Genomic DNA, 12,677 nt, shown 5'->3' with positions numbered 1-12,677 from the left:
GTTCCTACCTTTGTATTGGCAGATCTCCCGAAAGGAACTGAAAGGAAAATAAGGGGCAGAATCACGGCGGTGTAAATTGCTGTGGCTGTGTTGATTTCAATGGAGATTTACACTAGCTGAGGATCTGGCCCAAGGAGTTAATGCTGACCTATGCCAGAATAACTTGCACTATTGAACCTCCTCATATGGGGGGCCAATAGGCTACATGTGCTTTTCCACTGACTAAATCAGAGAGCCCAGTGCAAAACGTATGCGCACTCAGGCATAGGTGCTAGAACTAGGGGGGCTGCCGCACCCCTGGGCTTGAAGTGATTTCCATTAAATACAGGGTTGACAGTTTGGTTCAATGGCTCTCGGCACCCCCACGATGCAAACTGTTCCTGCACCCTGACACTCGGGGACATGTAGCACTTTGTGACGTTCCTTGTCAGATTGCAAGCCCATGAAGCAATGAATGAAGGGCCTCGTGGTTTGATGACAGTAACTGCACCTGTGTTAGACATCAGGGTGAGTCAGGGCACATTTGCTTCAGACCAGCAATCTAAACTTTATAAAGAAAAGGAGCTGGGACACACTGAGAAAGGCATGACCATTCTCACGGCACCACCTGTAAAACGTCACACTTCTGGAGTGAGGAAACCTGATATGGGGCGTTATGAGATTGCTAATATTCAGCTCAATGTTGAATGAAAGTTGCCCATCTGTGATAGGAGAAGGGATGGCAGTATTGCACGGCATGGGTCATATCTGTCTTGGAAATGGGAGGCGTAGCACACAAGTGCTTTTTTAGATGAAGTGCAGAAGCACATGCTAGTCACCAACAGTAGCATGGCACAGCCTTACCAGTAGGTGATTTAACGCAGATGAAATACTGGTGTGTGGCATTTGTGCCTATGGGACGTAATGATGCACTGAATACTAGCTCGGAATATCCCGTTGCTGGGCTGGATCCAGTTCTTGCTTAGAAAACATCCTAACTGATGTTGAAAACATAGACTAGGCACTTTGTGTAGGTAAAGCCCTGTGGGCCAGATCTTTAGCTGGTATAAATGGATGTAGTTCAGGTGTTATTTCACCTACACGGATTTATACCAGCTGAGGAATGGCCCTCTATGCAAACCTCTTACATAGTTAGGTACACAACACTGTACAGAGTTTAAGAAGCTATGTTGTAGTCTAACACAGATGCTTAAATCCAGCCGGAGGTAGAGCACTGACTTGGCAGGATTCTTGGCTTCTCAGCATTCGGCTGAAAACGCTGACCTGTGTGCTTCTGAATAGTGGATCTGCACACCATGCTCACAGAGCAAGCTTCATATTTTTGAATGAAGGTAAAATGAGGCAGTGTTCACTGCGCACCAAGCTCTGTGTAAATTCCCAACACCCTTCCTTAAAGAATATTGTCACTAGAGGCCATTTCCCATCCATAGCGTGTTCCTTCATTCTAACCAAACACCTGCAATACAGACCAATACAGCAAAATATGCTGCTACCCAGCTCACCAGGGTACATGCATCACACAAATATATCATGTTAACCCCCTACTCCAGATCAAGAGAAAATAATGGTTCCTTAAATTGACCAAGTCCTTGGCTCATGAAAACAACCAAGGAACAGTATCGATATCATTCCCTCTAACCCTATTGACATTACTTCAAGCTATGAGATTTAAGGCCAGCAAAGCTGGATCAGGTCAACTCCGAGGGAAAACCCGGGTGCTCCTAGTGGTGGTGATGGTAATTCAGTAGGGAGGACTCTTCCCCATGAGTCAGTAATGGACTAATGGTCTGTCCGGGTACGGGCACTGTGTTGCTGAAGGTGCTGTCATTCAGAGGAGATAGGAAACTGCAGCCTGGATCACTTGGAGTAATTAAAAATCCCCCCGCTGCCACTCTCTGTAAAAACAGAGGTTCACAGCAATGCCAGCTCTGGGTGCTTATATGGCACTGAACTTGAGCTGGATCTATGAGCAACCTGGAGCTACCTCAGAGGACTGAGCTCTTGACTGACCTATCCAGTTACGGAGAGTGGTGAAGAAAAGCCTTTGTTCTTTCCCTCTCTTAAGTCAGAAATCCAGATATAAAAACTCAGGAACATCCTGGAGATTTGACACATTCTCCAGAGGACTTTGTGTGACAATGAGCCGTAAATATGGGGCGGGGTTTTCAAAAGTGCTCTGCTTTGGCCTACCTCTGCTCCCATTGAGGTCAACTGTAAGACTCCCACTGAGTTCAATGGCCGCCCATGGCCTTTACCATTTTCAAGTAGACTGTCATGCCTTCATCTTCGACGAAATATAACCTTGCCCCAGCATTGTTCCTGTTACTTAATGGAAAACTGTTCATGGTCTTCCAGCATTCTAACAGAGGCACCATTTGTCATGAACAAACGCAGATATCCAGAGATACCTGGGGCCAAATCCGCATCCAGTACAAAAGCTCTAGTGACATGAAAGGACCTATGCAGATTTACACTTGCGGAGGGGCTGGCCCACAGATAAAACAAAGTAGCACTGCATTCATTACTGTACTAAAAATATCTTTCTTCGTAGCCTTTCAAATCAATTATGGGACACAAGGCAGCAAACGCTAAAGAAAAGATGATCAGCCTATCCATTTTGCCACTTTTAAAAAGAACTGGAAAGGCCCATGTCTGGGCAAGTCACTGTGCCACTCTGTGCCTAAGTTTCCCCAGCTGTAAAAAGGGGATAACCGTACTTACCTCTCAAATTCAGTGAAACGTATTTTATATGCCACAGAAAATTGGAGACAGCGGTAGATGCTAACAAACAAAGACAAACCACAGAAATACTAATGCATTTTCCAAAAAGATAGGTACCGTGTTCTCCATTAAAATCTTCACAATTGCCTGAGTAAGGCATTAATGTTATTGAGTATTCATGGCATTCTCTAACCTATAACATATAAGGAATACTATTGTGTCATTATCAGCTTACAAAGGCTAAAAATTTTAATGGTGACGAGTCTAATATTAATGGCTCAACTTTATCAAGGGTGCAGAAACAAAAACAATACCTAGCTCTGATATAATGCTTTACAGAGGAGGTAAAATAACACTACCTCACTCTTATTCAGTGCCTTTTCATCTAGCTCGCTGGATTAGCTGTATCCCCATTTTGCAGCTCTGAAAACTGAGCACAGAGAAAGGGAGTGACTTGCCCAAGGACAGCCATTGCTCTATCCTCTGCCCAGGAGAATCATAACAGGAGGGGGGCGTTGGTTTGTTCAGGCGAGGTAAAAGTTCTCTTCCCCAGAGTGTTTGTACCTGGGAATGAGCTAGAAAAAAGCTCCAGAAAGACCCACTATTTCAGACTGCACCACCAATTTTTCCACCAGGTTTTGTTCTATACAGAAGTCTTTATAAACCCAGGTCCCACTTCTCCGGCCACACAAATGACGGACAAAACTCCCATTGACGCCAATGAGAGCAAGACCAGACCTTGAAATGACAGAAACGTGTCCCCGTACTGCTACCAGGATAGTCATCATGAAAAGCAACACTGAGACAATACCGGGCTAATAAAATGAAATGGACAATTGCTCATTTGAAATGAATGCTAACAGAGCAGTAATGCCATTCTCACCCTTCCCAGGGGTTGCCAGCCTTCCAGGATTGACCTGGAGGCTCCAGGGATTAAAGATTAACCTTGATTTAAAGATTATGTCACGCAACGAAACCTGCAGGAATACACACAGCCCCAGCTGGCAGCCCTGCTTCCCATACCTAAATACATTGGTCTATCAACACTGAAGAACATTTGGGACTAGATCCTCAGCTGGTGTCAGTCGGTGTAGCAACATCCACTTGGATATAGCTGCGCCGGTCGACTTCAGTTGAGATAATGCCCCTTTGTCTCCAAAGCTGACATCAGGCAGCTACTACAACCCACAGTCAAAGGGGGATCCAATTAAAAAAAGTGTCTGTGCCAAAAAAAGGGGAGTTGTTTAATTTTCAAAATTACTGGGCTAGATCCATCCCTGGACGACAATGACATTATATGAAGGATGAATTTAACCCACTGTATTCAATAAGATCCAGTCTGATTATTTCAAATGATATTTACATTTCTCAAAAGGACTTGCAATCCTGTTCTTATAATGATATTCCAGTGAGCTCCGAGATGGTGTAACCTGTATTCCTGGACTCTTTCCTTCCACATAGACCCCTCTACAAAGTGTTGCGGGGAGTGTGCTGAGCGTCTCTTTTAGAGCCAGTGTCCAAGGGGGCTCCAGAAATCTTTTTCTTTTCACTTCTTTTTGTGGACCTAATCCTGCCTGACAGTCCCATTGATTTCAATGGGATTTTGAGATGCAACCACATGTGAGGAATATAGGATTGGGAGCATTGTAAGTCCTTGTATACATCTGACACCAGAGCATATGGTGGAACTGATGGGCCAGATCCTTGGTCTCTCTCAATTCCCATTTATGCTATTATCTGCTGGTGAAAATTAGAGTAGCCTTGAGGCAGCCGTAATTTGCACCAGTGCCAGTGGATCTTGTGGGAACGGTGGAAGGGTGGCCTAATGCCTCCTATTCCCTTCCCACCACAAGTGCAGCAAGTTCTGCTCTGGCCTGAGGATTCAGTCTGATGTATTTTCAAAAGAAACCTGCCTCTTCTCAGTGGCTTTATATGAATGGACAATCTAGCTCTCTGTCCCGATGGATTCTCCACTGCTTTGCCAATGCAACAAAAACAAAAGTCTTGTTAGGCAGCCTGGACAAGGTTTAGATCATTGTGCAGCCAGGACAGAGCCCACATCCGTGGCATCCCACATGCTTATATAATATCAAAGATGAACGAAGCCTTAGGTCAGGGAAACCAGCACATCTGTTACAATTATTGATGGATGAATTTCAAACTGGGTCAGATTCCTAGCATTCACTTTAATGGTGCTATGTCAGTTCACACCCGGCAGGGATGTGGCCTAGCATTTGGAAGCTCAGACAAAAACCTGAAATGTGAGATGCTTACCCGGAGTTTACCTGAACCTCTTGGGCTTGCAAATTCGGGTGGGAATTCCGTGCCAACAGGTGATTTCTATTAGTTGCAGAATCACACAGTTTAAGGTCAAAAGGGACCCAATCTACAATCTACTCTGTCTTCCTGCTGGGCCCCAAAAAACACAACAGCCAGTTCCATGGTATTTCTGAGCTTCCCCTTCCCGAGTTGGCCAGGATCAGGAAGCAGAGAGGTAGGTAGCAGAGAGGGCCCCGATAGGTGAAATACTCTACTACATATTTAGCAAAGCAGATGTTCTCTCTCTGCTGTGTAATCAGTTGTTTCTTTCCTTCCTTTCCCCTAGGCTGACTCCAACAAAACCAGGATTGATGAAGCCAACCAACGTGCAACAAAGATGCTGGGCAGTGGTTAAATGCCACGTAGTGCATTTCCCTCTTAGCACTGTCCCAGGCGGCAGTCTCTTCATGCTTTTCTCATGGTATTTACCTACTAGGTTTGCACACATGCACATATCAGCCCCCATTGTCAATGTTGTCCTGTGTAGTCTGTCAGCTTTCCAAAAATGATACTTGTAATTATTTTTTTCTAGAGATCTTTCTTTCCAAAGGTTGTACATAGTGCTGATTTGATGGCTTTAGCTCACTTTGAAGTTTGGGGGGGATTGTTTGGTTGGGTTTTTTTGTTTGTTTGTTTGTTTCAATTCTCTCTCTCTCTCTCTTTTGGGTTGCTTTCTTTTCGTTTTCTTTTACGATGTTTGCTGAATGACAACAATGTTGGAATGCTAACTGTGCTGTTAACCCTTAAATATACAGTATTGTTCTTGTAAAACTGTGACATTCCACAGAGCTACTGCCATACTCCTGTCTTTGGGTATCACTTAAACTTACTGTCTTCTGTTCTCCATTGCTGTCATCTGTTGTTATAATTTCATGATAAGACAATGTGGAATTATGTAACTATAACAAGCATTGCACTAAAAAGTGATGTGATTTTATGCATTTATGCATGAGAAATAACTAGACCTCTAGACTCCTACTTAAACAAGACTTTTCCCATGGCAGTAGCACACCAACAAATGACAACAAAAGCATGCTCGGTATTGGGACTGTGTTATACCAGCAAGTATGCAGTCGTGCCACTTTTTTCTTGTTGATATATATACAGTTTTTAACCATGATCGGTTTTTTTTAATTATGGAAAAAAAGATGGCTTGGGCACTCACCATTTCATCATTGCCAGTAAAAATTGAACCTTTGGCTGAAAATATGTCAAAGGCAAAAAGAAATAGGTGTAATATATTGGGTTTGTCTGTTGCTTTTGAAGACTTATCTTTTGGAGGAAACGACTACCATAGGAATCGATGCAAAGAGATGTAATTTTTATAAGGCTCTATCTTACTACTCGCTCCCCTCGTGTGGTTTGTTATCAGTACAGTTCTCTGTTGCTTTCCTAGGGCTATGCACACCAAATCGCTGAGATGTTTAGTAGCTGACTTAATGAAAAATAATAATAAAAAATAACCTACACGAATGAAATCTAGATAAACTGTGAGATAAATATCATTGCCGCATGTAATATGAAAATTCTTTCTGTCTCCTGTCAGTTTGTGACGTGATTGACATTTTGTAGCTAGTTTAAAAATTATTAAAAATTATAGACCTCGGAATCTAGGCTTCCATTATCCATTTGTCGGCCTGTGTGTCAGTGATATCTTGTTATTTTCCACCCATGTGTTTAAAGGGAGCCAGGGATGCAGTCCAAGGGCTCTTTGCAAATCAGTGGTATGTAAGGGCTGGAAACAAAAGATTTCCATTTGGGATGCTAATTAAAGTGACAGGGAACTATTCCGAACAAAAGCGGGTCACACCGAGCAAACTGTGATGTGATTATTGTTTTAAATTACCTCGTTTTGGGGAGCTAGCTGAATACTGAGATGAAAATTTCTCCCTGTTCTGGAGTAGAAAATAGAATACATGGGCCAGATCCCCAGCTGGTATAAACCGGTGTAGCTTCACTGAAGTCAATGGAATGTTATTGATTGATACCAGCTGAGGGTCAGGACTCATGTTATTAATATCGCTGTATTCATAGAACCCTAGTAACTGTAACATTTGTATAGCCTGGTAGGAATGCCTTTAACAAAGGACTAAATATAGGTAAATATTTACTGACAATGAATATGGTTAAAAATAGGTTTGGCATATTTTTTCCAGGTATTTTTCTTACGGGGAGTCCAATTATTGTTAGCTCTACATGAGTGAACAATTCATTCACATGCCTAAATGGATCTCTGTCAAAACATACAAGAAAGCAAATGCCAGGCTGTGTGTGTTCTTGCAGTTGTTTATTTTTAGTATCTGTTGTTATTCCGTTTGTGCAAATAATTTCCCCCCACTTTCTGTTGATAAAGGGTAAACTTCTGGCAAATATTATTATGGATCATACTATGCTAAAATTAAAGAGCTATGTCAGACTCGGGGAAATATGCAAAACTATGGGTTTAGATTTCCAAGAATGGGTATCTAAATTTAGAGTCCTAAATCCACATTTACATGATTTATTCCCCATGAAGATCTTGCCCCGCGTTCTGATGTTATTAGCACCCTCCTAAATAAGTGACCAAATTGTCAAAACATAAAACCATCACTGATAACGTTTGCAGTTGACACAAAAATTGGCAGCGTGGTAAATAATGAAGAGGGCAGGTCACTCATGCAGAGCGAACTGGATTGCTTGGTAATCTGGGTGCAAGCAAACAATATGTGTTTTAATATGGGCAAAGGAACAAAGAATTTAAGCCTTACTTACATGCTGAGGAGGGGATCTATCTTGGAAAGCAGTGACTCTGAAGAGTTCATGATGGATAAAAAGCTGAACGCGAGCTCCCGGTGCAACACTTTGGCCAAAAGGACTTACTGCGATCCTTGGATGCATAAACAAAGGAATCTCAAATAGAAGTAGAGAGGTCATTTTACCTCTGTATTTGGCACTGGTGCGACCACTGCTGGAATAGTGTGTCTAATTCTGGTGCCCACAATTCAAGAAGGATGATGATAAACTGGAACAGTTAGGAGACGAGCCACCCGAGTGATTAAAGGATTGGAAAACATGCCTCATAGTGGTAGGCTCAAGGAGCTCAATCTATTTATCTTAACAAAGAGATGGGTAAGGGATGACTTGCTCACAGTCTGTAAGTACCTACATGGGGAACAAATATTTAACAATGGGCACTTCAGCCTAGCAAACAAAAGTATAGCAAGATGCAACGGCTGGCGGTTGAATCTAGACCAGTGGTTTTCAACCTGTTTTCATTTGTGGATCCCTAAAATTTTTCACATAGAAGTGCAGACCCCTTTGGAAATCTTAGACATAGTCTGTGGACCCCCCAAGGGTGGGCAGACTACAGGTTGAAAACCACTGATCTAAACAAAATCAGACTGGAAATAAGGTGTAAATATTTAACAGTGAGAGTAATAATAACTTACCAAAATAATGGATTCTCCATTACAGGCAATTTTGAAATCAAGATTGACTGTTTTTTCTAAAAGATCTGCTGTAGTTCAAACAGGAATTATTTTGGAGACATTCACTGGCCTGTGTTATGAAGGAGGCCAGACCAGATGATCACAGGGGTTCCTTCTGGCCTTGGAATCTCGACACACATGTAAATGCTGAGAGGCACACTCCAGTCACGAATCCCTAAAGGCAAATCTTCACGCAGAGCCTGAGTCCTGCCTCAGCTGAAACTCACCCCTGGTGAGGAGGTCAGTACAAGGCCCTACAAAGGGACATATGGGGGGGAATGTTAGCTGAGTAAACAGCCAGGCAGTGTTTTCTGCAGTCCGCCCTCAGGTTGTAGAAATGTTCTCTGTACCGGCACCACGTAGAAAGCTGCCCTTTGGGGAAAGGATCTGAGGGTGATCAGGAAGTATGCCGGGGTTAATGGAATATAGCTTACATTTTACAGCTGACGCACACATTCACTGTCAGTTTGTATACAGCCTATAGGGCCAAATCCTGATAATGATGCGGTTCTGACATGGAGTTGGTATGGAGCCGACCAGAGCTTTGCTGGGTTCCAGAGATGACTGGGGTGTCCAGCCGCCTCATCTGAAATCTTGACCCAAAACTCAGATCTAACCAAACATTCGTTGAGCTCTGTAAAAGCACGGCTGACGAGTTCCTCTAAAATGATGAGTCATTTGTAACCCGCATATTCCAGGTCCCTCTCTGTATTGAACCCTGGAGGATATGAGCTGTGACAGCTCCCAGTTACAGAGACTTGGCTTGTTAGCTCAAGCAGCTTGTGCTTTTAGCCCTGGAGATCATTGATTTGGTCCCCAGTGTGTTGGCCAAGATGGAGGCGGTCACACATCCTGGCCACTTCCTACTCTCAGGTGGAAACAGAAATACCAAATGACCATAACAGAGGCTATTCTTGGGGGATCTCTGACCAGGGGGAAATTGAGGACTATGAAAGGTGCTAGGGCAGGGATTCTCTGACATTTTCATAGCATAGGCCACATGTTATTTTGTGGACACCACCCCTTATATGACAGCCTCCCTTGAAAAGTGCAAATTCTCCTGGATACTTAAAAGGATCAGCCCAAAGCAATGGAGGGAACTGGCTATATGGATAAACCTAACGCTTCACCTGCGTGTTGAATATATTTTTTTAATGGACAAATTGTCCACTGACTCATAACTGTGAGCAACAGGACTATCCCCAGTGAACTTCACGCTGACATACATGACGATGGTTACTTTCGACCGCTATAGCAAGACATTATTTTAGTGCTTGATTGCCAGTGCAGTTTCAGCCACATCATTGACCATGATCACTTATGACCTAACCTAGTAAACATTTATACATGCTCAATTACAAACACCATAGATTCCAAGGCCAGAAAGGACCATTGCAATCATCTAGTCTGACCTTGTGTATACCACAGGCCATAGACCTTCCCCCCAAAATAATTCCTAGAGCAGATCGTTAGAAAAACAGCCAATTAAGCATGTGAGCTGTTCCACTGACACCCATGGCATGTGAGTAAAGTAAATCATGTTAGAAAGTGTTTTCATGCTCAGGGCCGAAAACACTATCACTTTCTACAGTATTACCTCCACCACAACTCTGTTAAAAGAGCATTCAGGTTGCAAAGTTAAATGCTCAAAAAAGTCAGGAAATGCCACAAGTAAGGTAGCCCTTGAAAAAATAATATATGATCATGTCCAAAGACTATCATGATGCACACTCGTGAGCAGACCAAATTAAGGTTGCATGGGCAACTTTCATCTTCGCATTTTCTAACTTCTGAGTACTTGACTTTGCAACTTTAACATTTTTCTAACATAGCTTATTTTGGATGTAATTATCTAATCTTTAAAAAAAAAAAAAGGGAAAAAAACAAAAATTCCATCATGTGGCACCTCTACACGAGTTATCCGCAGGGTTTAGAGCTTTAGCTTCACAGCACAGACCTCTGCCGCTTGAACAGAGTAAACAGTAGCAGCAGTAGGCTATCATCTGCCAGGGGGACCCATCTCTAGAGGGGAGATGGGGGACACATTTTTGGGGGCGGGCTTTGCGGCTATTTGCAGACAGCAGAGGAAAGTAGAGACTTGGAACGCCCGGGTTCGATTCCAGAATCTGTAGGAGAGTGTTCTGTGATGAGTAAAACAGCACATTTTCATCCTCTGAAAGGGCTGAACTGTCTTTGCTGAAACTTGCAACTAACTATATACATTCAGGCTGAGGCAGACACCCAGCATTGGTACTTTTCGCCCGAACGGTTAAAGTTTGGCAAAATTGTAAGCAACTAAAATTGAAGTCTTATAAGGGGAAGTGTCAGGCACCCCTATCTGCAGGTACCTCTTCCACCTATAATACAATTATTTTTCATCTAAGACCTGATCCAGAATCCCCTGGAGTCAATGGAAAGGTTCCTATTAACTTGAGTGTGTTTTGGATTAAGCCCTGATAGCACAAAAATGTAGTTTGCCTTTGACTAAGATTTCTGGGTGTAGATAACAGCAACATGCAAACGTGAACAAAACATTTCTTTTAAAAACAAACCTACCTACTTGGATTTGCTGCATTGACACGAAGAAGATCCTGTTTCTGGCCATATTTCATGAAGTATTTTTGATGCTTGGTAGAAAACCATGAAAGGCTAGATGATCCTTCAGACAGCATATTCAGTCTATATAGATTATAAAAGCATGTGCAGAAAAGTTAATTTGTATGACATTAGCAATTGTGCATGTAATTCAGCCTTAAACCCTTATTTTAAATCACATTTGAAGGCTCTACTGTATATTCCTGTGTCCTAGATCAAATTTGAATATCAGGAAATAAACCAGAAACATAATATTTAATGAATTGCTGCTCTTCTCAGATTGTACTTACAGCCTGCCCACAGAAATCAAGTCGCATTTGCTGACCCTTGCCAAGCTTGGAGGTGAAAATATCCCTGTCTCTAAAATAAAATGTAATTAGACGAAAATAAAATCGCAGTAGTCAGAGGGCTGGAAAGAAAGAAGGAGGATGGGGTAGAACAAGATGTAGAGGATACGAAAATTAACAGAAAATTAACATACTCTCAGCTTGAACTGAAAAGCACAATGACTTCAATATGTCTGAGGTCACAGAAAGAGCTGATCCCAGAGCCTCATGACAGGGTTCTTCTGTGAGGTGACCTGATTCAAAGAGATCTCAGGTGAAAGGTCACTAAAGGCTGGAATCTGCAAACCCTTACTTACATGTAGGATTAGTTGTGTGAGTAAGGGTTTAGCAGATCAAGCCCTAAGATACTGTGGAGTTGGAGACCTGTATGCCATATATGGTGAAATATTACTAAACCAGTACAAAGAGGCTGTTATGTTTAGTATGATACATCTCGTATTGTCATGGTTGGAAAAAATTCCCACTAAATCAGCCAAACTGTGGTCATGACCAGAAAAGGGTCTCTACAGAAATATCACATCTTGGTGATCCTTTTTAAAATGTTTGTCATTGATTATATGTGAGAAATTGGGCAGCAGTACTCTATACAGGCTGAAGAGCTGGAAACTGGGGAAGCCATAGAGAAGCCAATTATAATAGTCAAGGAGATGAAGGCATAATCTACTAATGCTGCACAATGGTGTACTGCCACAAATGACAACCACAATACACAAGACTAGTTAGACTGTAAGCTCTAACTACATTTCTACAGCACCTAACAGAATGGGGACCCAAGCTCAGTGGAAGCCTCTAAGCACTGTTAACAAAACAAATTAAGAAGTCTGGTTTCCTTTAAGGAAAACAGTCATTTGCTTCATTGCCTTATATCTCTTCCTGCTTTTGTTCTCTACACTACCATTGGTTTACGTTCATTCTAGTGGCCTAAATAAGAGAGCACATTATTAATCACTTGCCACTTAAGGGCCCAACCCTGCAGAGTGCTGAGCTCATCCTGGGAGACAATGAGTGTTCTCGACCACCACTGAAATTTTGAGAAGTCCTTTTGGATCTTGCAGGATCACATTCTAAATGTACTCAGCTAATGCTCAGTGCAAATACTCTCAATTAAGACAAACCACCAAGCCTCGCAGGACGGGAGGGGATTAATGAATACCATTTCCGACTGATTTCTCTAGGCTTAGAAATATAGAAAGACTTCTGAATACATGTTAAGGGAAAGCCACAGATA

At 42.4% G+C, this 12,677-nt stretch overlaps 1 protein-coding gene across 3 annotated transcripts in view; it reads left to right on the top strand.

Moving 5' to 3' along the window:
• Positions 1–6,645, top strand: part of SNAP25 (synaptosome associated protein 25) — a 92,458-nt gene extending 85,813 nt beyond the window's left edge. For all 3 annotated transcript variants that reach the window (XM_037896152.2, XM_037896154.2, XM_037896153.2), the window contains exon 8: positions 5,327–6,645. In XM_037896152.2, the coding sequence (XP_037752080.1) occupies positions 5,327–5,395 (69 nt within the window). In that variant the 3' untranslated portion in view covers positions 5,396–6,645. The remainder of the gene's footprint in view (positions 1–5,326) is intronic.
• Positions 6,646–12,677: the final 6,032 nt, after the last annotated feature.

The sequence above is a fragment of the Chelonia mydas genome, chromosome 3 (genome assembly GCF_015237465.2).
Source record: "Chelonia mydas isolate rCheMyd1 chromosome 3, rCheMyd1.pri.v2, whole genome shotgun sequence".
NCBI classification, from domain to species: domain Eukaryota; kingdom Metazoa; phylum Chordata; order Testudines; family Cheloniidae; genus Chelonia; species Chelonia mydas.
The sequence above is the reverse complement of the archived record's forward strand: the minus strand, read 5'-3'. Positions and strand labels throughout refer to the sequence as shown.